This window comes from Xyrauchen texanus, chromosome 10 (genome assembly GCF_025860055.1).
Source record: "Xyrauchen texanus isolate HMW12.3.18 chromosome 10, RBS_HiC_50CHRs, whole genome shotgun sequence".
Taxonomy (NCBI): domain Eukaryota; kingdom Metazoa; phylum Chordata; class Actinopteri; order Cypriniformes; family Catostomidae; genus Xyrauchen; species Xyrauchen texanus.
The window spans coordinates 31,738,681-31,754,847 of record NC_068285.1 but is presented as its reverse complement, the minus strand read 5'-3'; the positions used below and the strand labels follow the sequence as shown (position 1 = coordinate 31,754,847).

The 16,167-nt window shown below is 37.9% G+C and overlaps 1 protein-coding gene and 1 pseudogene across 1 annotated transcript; both read right to left on the bottom strand.

The window, feature by feature from the left end:
- Nucleotides 1–371: 371 nt before the first annotated feature.
- On the bottom strand, nt 372–5,709 carry LOC127650106 (retinitis pigmentosa 9 protein-like; annotated as a pseudogene).
- Nucleotides 5,710–8,781: 3,072 nt separating this feature from the next.
- On the bottom strand, nt 8,782–11,444 carry LOC127650028 (UPF0711 protein C18orf21 homolog). Its single transcript, XM_052135145.1, has 3 exons — nt 11,337–11,444; nt 9,883–10,064; nt 8,782–9,731 (listed from the first exon to the last, which is right to left on the bottom strand). The coding sequence occupies exons 1-3, from the start codon at nt 11,352–11,354 to the stop codon at nt 9,584–9,586; spliced, it is 348 nt and encodes a 115-aa protein (XP_051991105.1). The 5' UTR covers nt 11,355–11,444; the 3' UTR covers nt 8,782–9,583.
- Nucleotides 11,445–16,167: the final 4,723 nt, after the last annotated feature.

The following is a 16,167-nucleotide window of genomic DNA, read 5'->3' as shown; positions in this document are numbered from 1 at the left end:
AAAACTAAAGCAGACGACATGTATAATATAATGTATAATAAGATCTTCTCAGTCAATTTGCAAGACAAACACTCCCAAAATGTAAATCAACATACATTTAAAAAAGTTGAGTCATCTTTAGGCAATGGCATTCTCAAATCCTGGACCTCAGGCCTGAAGAACAAACATGCTTATGGTCTGATAAGGACCAGCTGAAGGAAACCTGATAGAGATGTACACATCCAAAGTATTGCATGCGACAGAGGGACTAAATGCTTCCATGCATTATTAAGCATCTCTGAAGATGGCATGGGGAGAGGCCTCCGGTGTTTACATTCATATCTGATAGTGCAGTGATCTGAAACACAGTTTCAACAAAGGCATTTTAGGAATCAAAACCACAGGGCCTGTTTCAGTCTGTCAAAGTCATCGCTGCCCTTGGCCTTATGCTTCTTCTTTTGTTTCTTCTTTTTCTTTTTCCAGATGTGATCGGATGGGGCAGAGGAAGAGGAGGATACAGAGTCAGAGGTTGTGCCTGTAGCAGCTGCTTCAGTTGTTTAATCCTACAGTAGGGAAATGATAAGAATTTTAGGCATTCACTTTCTATGCACACTATTGTAAAATGTTGATGGAAAAAAGGCAAGAACGAACTCTATATACATTTAAATGTTTTTTTCCCCTTTGTCATAAGACTTTCTCCAACCCCAGATAAATATGCAGAGACAACTAGAAATAAGTCATTCGTAGATTGAGTTTGGGGTGGGACTATCTCTTTGTCCGAGAAATGGAATACGAGGGGAGTTTTCGGTAAACCTGTTTGAAAACAGTAATTATTTTCGCAATTCTGTTCGGTGACGCTGATGGCGCAGAAATAGCACACTTCACCTTTAAAGATACACTCAGTCATTTTTTGAGTCGTTTTGAAATTACATTGACACATAGTGGCTTACAATGAAGCATTACACATGCCATTAAAGAAATATGCCATTCGCAGTCAGCCAGTCTAACACCAACAGGTTTCCACGAAAAATTTTAAAAAAATGGTGCACATCTGTTAACACGTCGGTGACTCACTCAGCTTTTATTAAGCTACTGATATGATGATAGTCATATCTGTTTGGGTACATAATTATTTTATTTTTTTAAAAGAACTGCTCAGTTATTTGTGTAAAAGATTTTTATTTAATGGAAAAAAATACTAATGAATTACTATTTACTAAAATTACGAATTAAAGTGCACCTTTAAAGCAATTGGATTTATTCAGCTAATTTCCATATGAATATATTATTTTATTCTTAAGAAACACAACATTGGGGGCCTGGGTAGTTCAGCAAGTAAAGACGCTGACTACCACCCCTGGAGTTGCAAGTTGGAATCCAGGGCGTGCTGAACGACTCCAGCCATGTCTTGTAAGTAACCAAATTGGCCCAGTTGCTAGGGAGGGTAGAGTCACATGGGATAACCTCCTCGTGGTCACTATAATGTGGTTCTCGCTCTCGTTGGGGCACGTGGTGAGTTGTGTGTAGATGCCGCGGTGAATAGTGTGGGCCTCCACACACGTTATGTCTCCATGGTAATGCACTCAACAAGCCACGTGATAAGATGCGCAGATTGACGTCTCAGGCGCAGAGGCAACTGAGATTCATCCTCCGTCACCTGGATTGAGGCGTGTCATTACACCAACACGAGGACTTAGAGCACATTGGGAATTGAGCATTCCAAATTGGGGAGAAAAAGTAAAAAAATGAAATGAAGAAAAAAAGTAACAAAACATAAAGAGGAAGCAAAAAAACACAACTGCGTTCTGACAGCCTTGTTTTGAAAGTTTCTCTGCCGTAAATGAGCATTTCAGCTATGCACGACAATTGGTTTACAGCCCACGTAACAGTTTCTAATTACTCCCGGGTTGCAGGAGCCTGTTTTCAGCATACAGCAGTGGTGGACGAAGTACACATACCATGTACTTGAGTTAAAATAAAGATACTCAAGGTAAAATATTACTCAAGTAAAAGTAGAAGTGCTGCCTTTAAACATTCACTTGAGTAAAAGTACAAAAGTATTTGCCTTTAAATGTACTTAAGTATCCAAGTACTATGATTTTTTTATGGCCATAATGTCCTATTATAATTTGTCACAAGACTCTTGCTTAACTCAGTCTACATGAAGACTAATGTCACTCTTGGCACACCAATCTATTAATAAAATGACATTAATAAGTCAGATGTATCTATCTATCTATCTATCTATCTATCTATCTATCTATCTATCTATATATATATATAAATATATTTGAATTGAATACATTTTTTGTGTATTTTGGAGGGAAGGGGACTGTTCCCATAAGGTATAATACATTTACAGTATTTACTGTATATATTTTTCTTGAGTGTCTAAAGTCATAATTATTACCATCCTAATGTTATGATACATTCACATAAACCTGCACAACGCCATTAAATATATATACATATATTCTGTTATGGGAGCAGCCAATTTCCCTCCAAAATTAAACACAAAAACGTATTGCAGTGTTTCTGCTACTCCCCAGAAAAAAAATGCTATTATATGCAAGTCATTTTAGTGTCAACATAATAAGCAATGTACATTATGCGTCAATATTTACTGATAATTGCTGCAATAATAGCTGCTGCTCTCTGCCCCGCTTAAAATCATTGGCAACGCAATTTGTTTGGAACTATTGAGAGCTACACGAATCACGTGACCGCGCGGCGGCAAGATCACTGTCGCAACCGTCTATGTTCGCAACTCTTATATTTAACGGCTCTGGGGTGCGTTTCCCGTACAACGACATAACTTGCTGCTCCACTACCATAGTACGATGCACTGTTGAAGAAATCAACTTGCTAGTCACGACTGTTTCCCGAAACCGTATTGTCGCTTGGTTGGTTGTTCAACCACGTTGGTTAATGATGTCACACATGTGGTGGAGTAAAAACTACTTTTAATGAATCTGTTTGCGATCGAATTAATGCTAGATGTTTTGCTATAAATTAAGGACATGTCATCTGAGGACTATCTCATATTTTTCTCAGTTATTTGCTTTATTTCCAGATTCAATCATAGGCTCGTTCTTACGCACTAGAGCACGTTCACACATGCGCACTCTTCAAAAACGGTGCTTTAAATCTATTGACAAACTAAAAGACATAAAGGACATTTGTATGTCTTCTAAATAAAAGATACTGATTGTACTGAATGTCATCTTGCTTATTTGGCTCAAGATAATAATAATATTTTAAGCCCACATGTTATAATAACAAGAAACTCTGCTTCTAACCACAGATCGAGAGCTGTCGTTCCAACCACACAACTCTGCGATGCTGTTTGCGAATGTTCGTTGGAACGATGGTTTCGGGAAACACCGACTCGTTGAACTATGATGATAACGACGGAACTTGCGACCATAGTTGGTTAACGATGCTTTTGGGAAACGCACCCCTGGTTCCCGCTTAGCAGATGCCGCCAAGGCAAGTTCAAAACAAAGCGGGCGCGCTGTACTGTGATTGGTGGCTCCTTTGACCAGTTACGTTTTTATCCACTCATAAATAAAAAGGAACGACTGATTTTGAAAATGTAGTAGAGTAAAAAGTAAGATATTTGACTTTGAAATGTAGTGGAGTTAAAGTAAAAGTCTCCCCAAATTTAAATACTTCAGTAAAGTACAGATACGCAAAAAAGCTACTTAAGTACAGTAACGAATTACATTTACTTTGTTACTGTCCACCACTGGCATACAGTGGAGGATAATCACAGTGGAGTAAGGAGTTATATAATCGCCTCCAACAGGGTTCTTTTGTTGTAATGACACAATTCATCAGCACTGGCCTCTGAGAAACCTCTACACACCAAAACATATTATTAATAACCAGATCCTGGTGAGGCTGAACATGATTAAAACCTCTTAAACTCATGGGGTACATGGCATTGAGTGAGTCTAAATTGTGTCTGCCTTATTTACATACAACACGGACAGCCAAGACACTTGCATTTCATTTTTCAAGCCAAAACAAATTGTCACAGTTTCAAACAATAATCTCAATATTTAAAAACATGATATATAAATATCAGCCACAGAGATCTCAATTCACTTTGTCTCATTTTCATTGCATTTATTGTATTTGATAATATCATACATTGGATCCTCATGTGCCTGTGGAATAAACAAAAACAAATCAAACTCTTATTTTAACAAAATACCAAAGCCCTAAAAGCATAATCAAATAAGGAAAATATTTAATAAAAATAAACATGCAAAGGCACAGATGCGTAGAACTTTGTGAATGAAGAAAATTGTAATTCCACATCTCAGTAAAATGCCTAAATTCTTAACAAGTCAAACAAATTTTTTTGTTTTTGTTTTTTGTTATTTTAGTATATGTACCTTATTTAAAATAAATCACTTGCTCCAGTTTCTGGTTTCCTTTTATGAAGAAAGGACATTTTCTGTCTCCTGTTCGGTAGCCATACCTCTTGCATCTCCAGCATACATAGCTCAATCGATGTGCAATCCTTGAAAAATGCTAAAATATCACTTATGACTAATAGAGGTTGGAGAAACCTCAGTTCACTTGTTCACTGCTCAAAATGCTCAAAATGCAGGAATAAGTTGAAGATTCTACATATATGTGAAGAATGCTTGCAATTCCAACCTTTTCACAATTTGTGAAGTTACTTGAAAAGTTGGATTACACTGCATAACATTCACCTCTTTGCCCAGAGGCATCAACAGTCCTTTTGTGGGCACATGAGCCAAGAAGTTCCTGGCATCCTCATTTCCAGGGTCATCAGGAATACAGTCCTCTGGCTTGTTGGCCTCTTCCTACAAAAGTTTTCCCAAAAATGAAAATTCTCTCATTATTTACTCATTGCATCTCAGATGTGTTTGACGTCTAATATTATTTTAATATTTTAATATTTGATTAATATTTGAATAATATTTCAGCTCTGTAGGTCCTTACAAATCAAGTGAATGGTGATCAGACCTTTGAAGGTCCAAAGGGGACATAAAGTTAGCATAAAAGTAATCCATAGAACTCCAGTGGTTTAATCCATGTCTTCAAAAGAGATATGATAGATGTGGATGAAAAACAAAGTCTTTTTTAACTGAAAATCTAGACTTCCACTGCCACATTCACATTCAGCCACCTACTGGTTAGGTCTGGTCAAAGATGGAGTTTGATAATAAAAAAAGGACTTAAATATTGATCTGTTTCTTTCCAACACCTATCTTATAAAAGCTTCTGAAGACATGAATTTAACCACTGGAGTCTAATGGATAACTTTAAGCTGCCTTTATGTGATTTTTGGAGCTTCAAAGCTCTGAAGAGCAAGAAAGAAAGAAAGAAAGAAAGAAAAAATGTAATATGCATCTGGAATGGCACGAGGGTGAGTAAATGAAATAAATTTTGTTTTTGGATGAAATATTCCTTTGAAGTCTAATAAATATATATATTTAAGTGTTGTTCCAAACACTCCAGTGCCAAACATGATAACAGTTAGTCTAGCTCACCTCAAACTCTCTCAAGAAGAATGAGCAATGCATTAGCGTTATTTAAATACTCATAATGTCTCCACATGCTTGATTGTTTGCACCTCTTGAATAAGTTTTCTGGTTTGGCTCTTGTATTTGTCGACCTCTTGGTTTGACTTCTTGTGTTTCTTTCGTTCATTCGTTCATGGTGCTCTTGCCTTCGTTTGCGATCTGACATTTTGGACACATTAAGAATGTTTTCTTCCAAATATATGAGTGCATCGTGTGTCCACAGAAAGTCAAAGAAGGTTCTGTATTAATGCTTGCAAATGCACAGGAAAGCCTCTGTTTGACGACGTCTGGGTAAAAAATGAGTTGACCTAGTGAATGATGTCAAAAGAAAAGTAGCCAAGAAAAATGTGCACCTTTATAGTTTATATCTAAGAAAATTGTAATATACTATTATAAATGATTACATATTATTGTTAATATTACAAAAATATTAGGTTATTAGGCATCTAAATAGCATCTAATAAACTACTAGTCAAAAGTTTGGATACACCAAATTATTCTCATTTTCTTATTTTCCATGTTATATATATATATATATATATATATATATATATATATATATATATATATATATATATATATATTTACACAGTACTGTGCAAAAAACAATGTTTCACAACAGCATTTGTCATAAGATGGTTATTTATATCTTCAGCTTTGTGACAGTGTGTCAATAGGAAATATAAATGTTAGACTCACAAACATTACTTTTGATGTCAGTGTGTATATATATATATATATATATACACTACCGGTCAAAAGTTTTGAAACACTCATTCTTTATTGTAATTTTCTTTTCACATTTTAGAATAAAAATAATGTCATCAAAACTATGAAATAACATAAATAGAATTATGGGAATTATGTTGTGACTTAAACAATCCTAAATAAATCAAAACTGTGTTATATTTTAGCAGCTACAAATGTTTTTGGTTGCATTGAAGGTTCCCAAGAGCACAGTGGCCTCCTTAATTCTTAAATGGAAGAAGTTTGGAACAACTAGGATTCTCCCTGGCCGCCCGGCCAAACTGAGCATTCGGGGGAGAAGGGCCTTGGTAAAAGAGGTGAACAAGAACCCGTTGGTAACTCTAGTTGAGCTCCAGAGATCATGTGTGGAGATGGGAGAAACTTACAGAAGGACAACCATCACTGCAACACCCTACCGATCTGAGCTTTATGGCAGAGTGGCCAGACAGAAGCCTCTCCTCAGTGCGAGACACATAAAAAAGCACCTAAAGTACTCTCAGACTGTGAGAAACAAGATTATCTGGTCAGATGAAATGAAGATTGAACTGTTTGGCCTCTAACATCATGTCTGGAGGAAACCAGGCACCGCTCATCACCTGTGCATTACCATCCCAACGGTGAAGCATGGTGGTGGTTGCATCATGCTGTGGGGGTTTTTTCAGCACCAGGGACTGGGGACTGGTCAGGGTTGAAGGAAAGCTGAATGCAGCAAAATTCTGAGATTTCCTTAATGACAACCTCGACCAGAGCGCTCAGGAACTCAGACTGGACCGAAGGATCACCTTCCAACAGGACAATGACCCTAAGCACACAGCCAAGACAACGCAAGAGTGGCTTAGGGACAACTCCGTGAATGTCCTTGAGTGGCCCAGCCAGAGCCCAGACTTGAACCCAATCGAACATCTCTGGAGAGACCTGAAAATGGCTGTGCACCTATGGTCCCCATTCAACCTGACAGAGCTTGAGAGGATCTGCAAAGAAGAATGGCATAAAATCCCCAAATGAGGCTGTAATTGTTGCTAAAGTACTTAAACTAAGTACTGAGATAAGTGTCTGAATACTTATGTCAATGTGATATTTAAGTTTTTTCTTTTTACATTTGCAGAGTTATAAATAATCTGGGTATTGCTTTGTCATTATGGAGTATGGAGTGTAGATTGATATGAAAAAAGATAATTGATAAATTAAATGATAAGAAAAAAAATGAAGGGGTCTGAATACTTTCTGAATGCTCTCTCTCTCTCTCTCTCTCTCTCTCTCTCTCTCTCTCTCTCTCACACACACACATACATATACACACACACACACACACACACACACACACATATATATATATATATATATATATATATATATATATATACTATATATATATATATATATATATATAAGTCATAAAAACTAAAAACACAAATGGAAGCATGCAATAAATAAATTACATAGTGTGTGTGTATGCTGGGCACTTGTTGGCACCTTTACTTACTATTCGGTTCAACATATCTATTTATTTTCATTTCAATGGAAATTCATACATATTTTTGACTGTTAGTACACTGATGAGCCAAAATATTATGACCACCTGCCATGTGTGCTGTTGGTCCTCTGCGTGCTGCCAAAACTTCACAGAAACGTCAAGTCATGTACTCTACAAGACCCCTGAAGTTGTCCAACGGTATCTGGCTGGGCAGATTATCCTACTGAAAGAGGCCACTGTCATTAGGGTATACCATTGCCATGAAAGGGTGTACCTGATCTGCAATGATGTTTAGGTAGGTGGCACATATCAAATTGACGTCCACATGAATGTCAGGACCCAGGGTTCCCCAGCAGAACATTGCCCAGAGCATCACACTCCCTCCACCAGCTTGTCATCTTCCCACAGTGCATCCTGGTGCCATCACTTCTCCAGGTAAATGGCACACATGTACATGGCCGTCCAAGTTTTGTAAAAGAAATTGGGACTCACCGGACCAGGTGACCTTCTTTCACTGCTCTAAGTTCCAGGTCTGATGCTCGCGTGCCCAATGCTTTCGACAATGGACAGGGGTCATTATGGGCACTCTATGCAGCCAACTATGCAGCAGGGTGCGATGCACTGTGTGTTCTGATACGTTACTCCCATAACTGTCATTAAAATGTTCTTAGACTTGTGCCACAGTAGACCTTCCATCTGGTCGGTTCAGACGGTGAATGTCATGGCAACCTTTCTTTGGCTCATCAGGGTATATATAAACCAGCATCTAGATGTAATTTAATAGTAATAGTTCTAATACACACATACCAAGACCTTGGTATTTTCTGGTAACATATAACAAGTCTTCCATGTACCCTGGCTGTCACGGTGAATGTCATGGCAACCTTTCTTCAAACAGGTGTTTATCTAATTATACTCTAATTCAACTCATGATGTAATGTAATGTAATGCCGCTTCTCTAAATACATAAGGTGGCGATTTGCATAGCTCTTAAAAAAAGAAGACAAACTTCAGTGGTTTACTTTTTATTGAAAAATTCTGTGAAGCATCAATCAAGACATCGTTCAGTTTAATTGCACTATGCTGATAAAAGTTTCTATGATATAAGTAATCTATAGACCTAATTTAAAGTAGTGCCATATTTTATGTTTGGCGAGATTGTCAGGCATGCACTGTATAAAGCTACTCAATCGCATCTAATTTTCCTTATAAACATGTGTTTTCATAAGTTTTTATCCACTGACATATTTTTGTAAAGATCAGACTGCAAGTCTATCCCTTATAGCCTAATTTTCATTACTGTCAATAATCAAATATGGCACAGCTTTGAATAAAGTCTATCGGCAAAAAGCTTTGGTCTTTGCTATATAGTTTGAAGGCCATTAGACCATCAAATGTAAACAACAAGAAAACCCAGCTCAACTTGAATGAATACAAAATTATTGGAAGTATGTAACATTATGAAAATAAATGCCAAACATAAAAAAAATAAAAAAAGATCATAGCATGGTTCTGTAGCACATGTGACAAAAGTGACACTCTCCTAAAAAAAAGTCCACATATAATGTCCACAAGGATCCAGAGGCATAATTGACAGAAGGAAAGCAGACATGCGGTTTAATTAACAGCATCCCGCTATAAAGGCATTACTGCCATAGTTCTTTAAACCACCATTCCACAGTCGTCCACTAGGTGGCACTATAATACACAAGGAGAAACCATCAATAGCCACTTCAAGCTGAATTTCAGTAGCATCACTCAAAGTGGGCCACAGCCTTTCGTGGAAGGATTCAACTGCCCTTAAGACCTTCAGAGATGTTCAGAGAGAGGAGAGGAACTCCTTCAGACCCACTTTCTTGCTCTGCCATTTGTATTCCAGCATAAGCAGCTTCTTGATGCGAGCAAAAGGTGACAACTTTACACTACCTGACTTTGAAGACTTTGAGCTGGTGTTTGAGGACTCTGACCTACACAGAGAAAAGGTTTGGAACAACAGAAGTTAATTATGGTTGAGTAAATGATGACAGAATCTTTCAAATTTGGGGGTAAAAGTTTGTGGATTGTAATCAGATTAGGCTAACTGGGGATCTGTAATAGATTTGTTTACGTAGATCATACCTGGGTGTCCCGCTTGGTGTTCTGTCCAGTGAAGATTTTGGAGTGGCCCTGTTAGCAGACTGTGGAGTCCTGAATTTGCCCACACTCCCTGGGGTGCTGCGGTACCTTGACAGAGTAGTCAAAAGTTCTCTGTTCATTCCAGGCTGTCTGGACGTCTTACTACAGGTGTGACAAGTGGCCATCTAAGAGAAGAGAGCATTGTATTGTTGGTTACACAAGAAATTGAATGAAAGATTGTTTTTTTTTTGCCAATATTATAATTTGCAAGAAGACAATGATTTACACAATTGTGTGCATAAAAGAACAACATTAGTAGGGATTTATGTTGTTGATATGATATATTCAGAAAATATATCCTATATGAAAAACAACAGATGATGAAACCCTTAAAAGAAGCATGATTAAAGCAAATCTGATAAGAAAGGATGTCAGTGCTTTCACAAAACAGCCCTCTATCGGAGCAACTGTGACAGCCAGCGGTGATCTTAGAGATGGAATGCAAGTTACGTTGATAATATGCATGACTGTTAGTCCCTCTGGAAATCAGTGGAGAAAGTGTGGAGAGCCAAGTGTCCCACAAACAAATATTGCAGTCTATCAGATTACAAAAACAGTTGTTTGAACTTTTGATGCTGGCTCAGCTATATCAAAACCACAATATTAAATGCAACACCAACACAATGCATTGCTTTAACCTGAACAACTTACAAAAACTAAATGTATAAAACAAAGTTATTGCTTCTCGAATACTTTTTAATTGTTATAATCTCTGCTAACAAAGTACTATGACAGTCAGGAGTTGTAGACCCTTTGTCGGGTATCTCACATGAACGTGAGCTCTAAAAACAGCAATGTACAGTGCACATGCCCTGGAGGACAGAAACAGCCAGAGACAAACACTAATTTAAGTCAACCAACCACTGGGGCTTGCATACTTTTGCCCTGACACACAAAAATGTTATTTGACATGCACAACAAGAGTTTCTTTAAAAATCACATTAATGCTGGGCCATAACCACCATAGACTGAGGGTGCAAGTCCCTCTTAATATTCAGATTAGTGCTTGATTATACAGGTTTTCCAATGGTTAATCCTTAATCCTTAAATTACGACATTTGTTTTCCCCAATACTGAATATGTGGTGACATTAATGCAATTATTATGAATAAATCATTACAACTTGTCCCCCCCAATTCTGAATATGTGGGAACATTTTCATTATGGCAGTTAAAACCAATAAATGTTTACATTTGTTTGCCCAACACTAAATATGTGGTTACATAATTTAAATTAATATTAATAAATCATTACATTTGGTCCCCTCTATTCTGAATATGTGGTTACATTTTTGCATAATTGAAATGAATGTACATGAATTAATTAGTAGTATATGCACACAATGTAAATCTATTCAATTTAGGTTCTTCTAATCGCTCAGTGGAAATTGAACTCACCGTCACAAAGGTAGTCATTGCTTTTGAGGGTAACAGGTGGATGAAACTGAAGTTGAAATGTGGTTGATTTTAAATGCTCTAGTCATTCAGTGAGTAGCTGAGAGTAGCTATGTTTACTACTGCTCTCTTCATGTTTGGAGATTTAAAGAGCAAGCACAGCCAATCAGCTGCAGTGGGGTGGCGTCTGAGTGACTCAATCACGACTCTCATTGGTTACTGAATGATTTCAATGTAATTTCCTAACAATCCTTTATGAAATTCCTCTGACATTAAATGTTCAGATGGTCTACATTAGAATTAATCAGACTTTCTTAATACCTCGACCCTTTCTTTACAATGTGATGTAATGAAGACAAAAATCAAATTGCATGTAATGTAGGACTTAACGTGCACATGCCCCAAATTACATCTTAATAGCTAAAACATTACTTACCTTGCAGAGGTTAAATATGTCAGTCCCTACAGGGAAATGCTTTGGTATTTAGCTTAAACATAGGCCGAACTAACCAAAGAGTTTTAGGGAAAAATTATGCACACATTACAGCTGAATTTGGGAAGACCTCATACTAGTTAACCACTGCTTAAAGTCAATCGGTTGTCCACATAAAATGTTCTTTGCCATAACTTTTAATCACACAGCTCAATCCTAAAATAGCCTGTTATCCATGATCAATATCTGTCCATTAACCAGGGCCATAAACGCAAGGCTTCAAACAAAGATGCCCTCACAGCTGGCTGGTAGGGGACCATTGGAACAAAACTGTCAAAGATGAAGACAGATTTAGGGAGAGATGAGAAAGATGACACATCCCAGATGTTTATGACTTTCTTTCATCTGATGAACACAAAGATTTTTAGAAGAATATTTCAGTTCTGTAGGTCTATACAATGGAAGCTAACTGGTGGCAACATTTTGAAGCTCCAAAATCCACATAAGGCCAACAGAAAGTAATCCAGACAACTCTGGTGGTTAAATACATATCTTCTGAACTGATATGATAGTTGTGTATGAGAAACAGATCAATATTTAAGTCATTTTTCCTTCACTTTCACCTTCTGTCTGGTTATTCACATTTTTCATGCATATTCCCCCCTACTGGGCAGGGAGGAGAATTTATGATAAAGAATTACTTGCATATTTCTATGTTTCTCTACCACCTCTTTCATATCATGTCTGAACACATGGATTTAACCTCTGGAGTCATATTGATTACCTTTATGCTGCCTTTATGTGGATTTTGGAGTTTCAAAATTTCATTTGCATTGTATGGACCTACAGAGCTGAGAGATTGCTCTAAAAATCTTCATTTGTTTTCTGCTGAAGAAAATCATACACAACTGGGATGGCATGAGGATTCTTTTTTGGGTGAACTATCTCTTTAAAGTGAAGTGTGTAATTTTTTTCAATTTTAAAATACTGTCTCCTTTCCCAGCTTAATATGCAGTCAACTAATTATATACATATAATTAACTTCTTCTGTGGAACAAAGCAGGAGAATGGTTGTCAGTTCATAACAATCTGCGAGAAACATCTAGTGTTACACAGAAGAAAGAACGTCATACATGTTTGACATGAATGACACGAGGATAAGGACAGAATTTTCATTTTAAGATATTCCTTTAAGTTGTACTGAACATTTCATTTACATCCTTTTCTTTGAACATTTCTTTGATTGGCTGAAGGTTGTAGGGCAGGCACATTGGCACGTTCAGTCAGTGGTGACTAACACAAGAGTGATGAGTGAGACAAATCTTTGCTGATCCTTCTTCTTCCCCTTCAGAAATTCCATATGAACACAGCTGCATACCAGCACCTCATAAGTGTATCAATAACACATTCATCAAACAGTGACATGATGACGCTCTGATCTCAAGACGTCTGTCCAAAGCAATCTAACACCCGCATGTGACCGGAGTTCGATAAATATACGGCTATGAGAATCCACATGCTTTTTATACTGGCGAAAACTCTGGGGCTCCTGAGAGATTGATGCAATCAGTCAACAGCAGCTGTTGAGGCACAGAAAAGAAAACAAATAGAGAAAGCAAAATGAAGCAGGAATGGCTGCATATAGATTACGGTAATGTGATGCAGGGAGGTGCAATGGAATAGTTATACCCTAGCATCGTGGAATACATTTTATTTTACAGGCAAGCACCACTTACATTTTCTTGAAAATTTTATAATCTAGTTCACATACAGAAATGTAATGATTTAAAACTCCTAAAATGATTTACGTGGTTTGGTTATATAGGAAGATTCATAGATATTTCAAACTAATTTCTGCATATCTTCCCATGTTCATTTCTGTATAGAAAATCATCACAGAAAAGAGGTTAAAAAGAGCTTTTCAATGAGTTATACCCTCACTTCCTGAACATTTACTAACACGTTCCATCTAAAACACACATCAATCCAGCAAATGGGCTCTTTGTTTTCTATTAATAGGCCAGGATCCTGAAATACCCTCTGCCAGAAGCCACAAGCCGGGCTGGACTGTCTGCTGTAACCTTGCTGTTGAGATACTAGCTGGCAGAGCTGTCCTTGATTTGCAACCATGGCCAAGTCCTTTACAGTTTAAGTCAGAAGTTATTAACACTAATTTAACCATTCCATAGATTTAATATTCACTAACTATAGTTTTTGCAAGTTGTTTAGGACATCTACTTTGTGCATGACATGGGTGATTTTTCCAACAATTGTTTCACTTTTAATTGACTATATCACAATTCCAGTGGGTCAAAATTTTACAAACACTAAGTTAACTGTGTCTTTAAGCAGCTTAGAAAATTCCAGGAAATTATGCCAAGCCTTTAGGTAATTCGCCAATTAGCTTCTGATAGGAGGTGTACTGAATTGGAGGTGTATTTTAAGGTCTACCTTCAAACTCAGTGCCTCTTTGCTTGACATGATGGGAAAATATAAAGAAATCAGCCAAGACCTCCAGAAGTCTGGTTCATCCTTGGGAGCAATTTCCAAATGCTAGTATAAACACCATGGGACCATGCAGCCATCATACCACTCAGGAAGGAGATGCATTCTGTCTCCTAGAGATGAACGTAGTTTGGTGAAAAACATGCAAATCAATCTCAGAACAACAGCAAAGGACCTTGTGAAGATGCTGGAGGATACAGGTAGACAAGTATCTATATCCACAGTAAAACAAGATAATGACCATAATGGCCATAATGACCATCGTTTGAAGGAAAAAGGGTGAGCTTGCAAGCCGAAGAACACCATCCCAACCTTGAAGAATGGGGGTGGCATCATGTTGTGGGGGTGCTTTGCTGAAGGAGGAACTGGTGCACTTCACAAAATAGATGGCATTATGAGGAAGGAAAATTATGTGGATATATTGAAGCAACATCTCAAGCCATCAGCCAGGAAGTTAAAGCTCGGTCGCAAATGGGTCTTCCAAATGGACAATGACCCCAAGCATACCTCCAAAGTTGTGGCAAAATGGCTTAAGGGCAATAAAGTCAAGGTATTGGTCAAAGCCCTGACCTCAATATGATAGAAAATTTGGGGACAGAACTGACAAAGCGTTTGCGAGCAAGGAGTCCTACAAACCTGACTTAGTTACACCAGTTCTGTCTGGAGAAATGGGGTAAAATTCCAGCAACTTATTGTAAGAAGCTTGTGGAAGGCTACTCAAAATATTTGACCCAAGTTAAACAATTTAAAGGCAATGCTACCAAATACTAACAAAGTCTATATAAACTTCTTACCCACTGGGAATGTGATGACAGAAATAAAAGCTGAAATAAATAATTCTCACTACTATTATTCTGACATTTCACATTCTTTTTTTATTTTCTCCCCTTTTCTCCCAGTTTGGAATGCCCAGTTCCCAATGTGCTCTAAGTCCTCATGGTGGTGTAGTGACTCGCCTCAATCCGGGTGGCAGAGGATTGAACTCAGTTGCCTCCACGTTTGAGACCGTCAATCTGCGCATCTTATCATGTGGCTTGTTGAGCACATTACCACGGAGACGTAGCACACGTGGAGGCTTCACGCTATTCTAGGCAGCATCCATGCACAACACATCACGCGCCCCACCGAGAGTGAGAACCACATTATAGCGACCACGAGGAGGTTACCCCAACGTCACACTACCCTGCCTAGTAACTGGACCAATTTTATGCTAAGGAGACCTGGCTGGAGTCACTCAGCATGCCCTGGATTCGAACTCGTGACTCCAGGGGTGGGAGTCAGTGTCAATACTTGCTGAGCTACCCAGGCCTCTGACATTTCACATTCTTAAAATAAAGTAGTTATCCTAACTGACCAAAGACAGGGAATGTTTTCTGTGATTAAATGTTTGGAATTGTGAAAAATGGAGTTTAAAGGTATTAGGCTAAGGTGTATGTTAACTTCTGACTTCAACTCTGTGTGTGTGTGTGTGTGTGTGTGTGCGTGTATTTATCACTTTGTGGGGACCAAATGTCCCCATAAGGATAGTAAAACCCGAACATTTTGACCTTGTGGGGACATTTTGTCAGTCCCCATGAGGAAAACAGCTTATAAATCATACTAAATTATGTTTTTTGAAAATGTAAAAATGCAGAAAGTTTTCTGTGAGGGTTAGGTTTAGGGGTAGGGTTAGGTTTAGGGGATAGAATATAAAGTTTGTACAGTATAAAAACCATTATGTCTATGGAAAGACCCCATAAAACATGGAAACCAAACGTGTGTGTGTGTGTGTGTGTGTGTGTGTGTGTGTGTGTGTGTGTGTGAGCGTGTATTTATCACTTTGTGGGGACCAAATGTCCCCATAAGGATAGTAAAACCCGAAATTTTTGACCTTGTGGGGACATTTTGTTGGTCCCC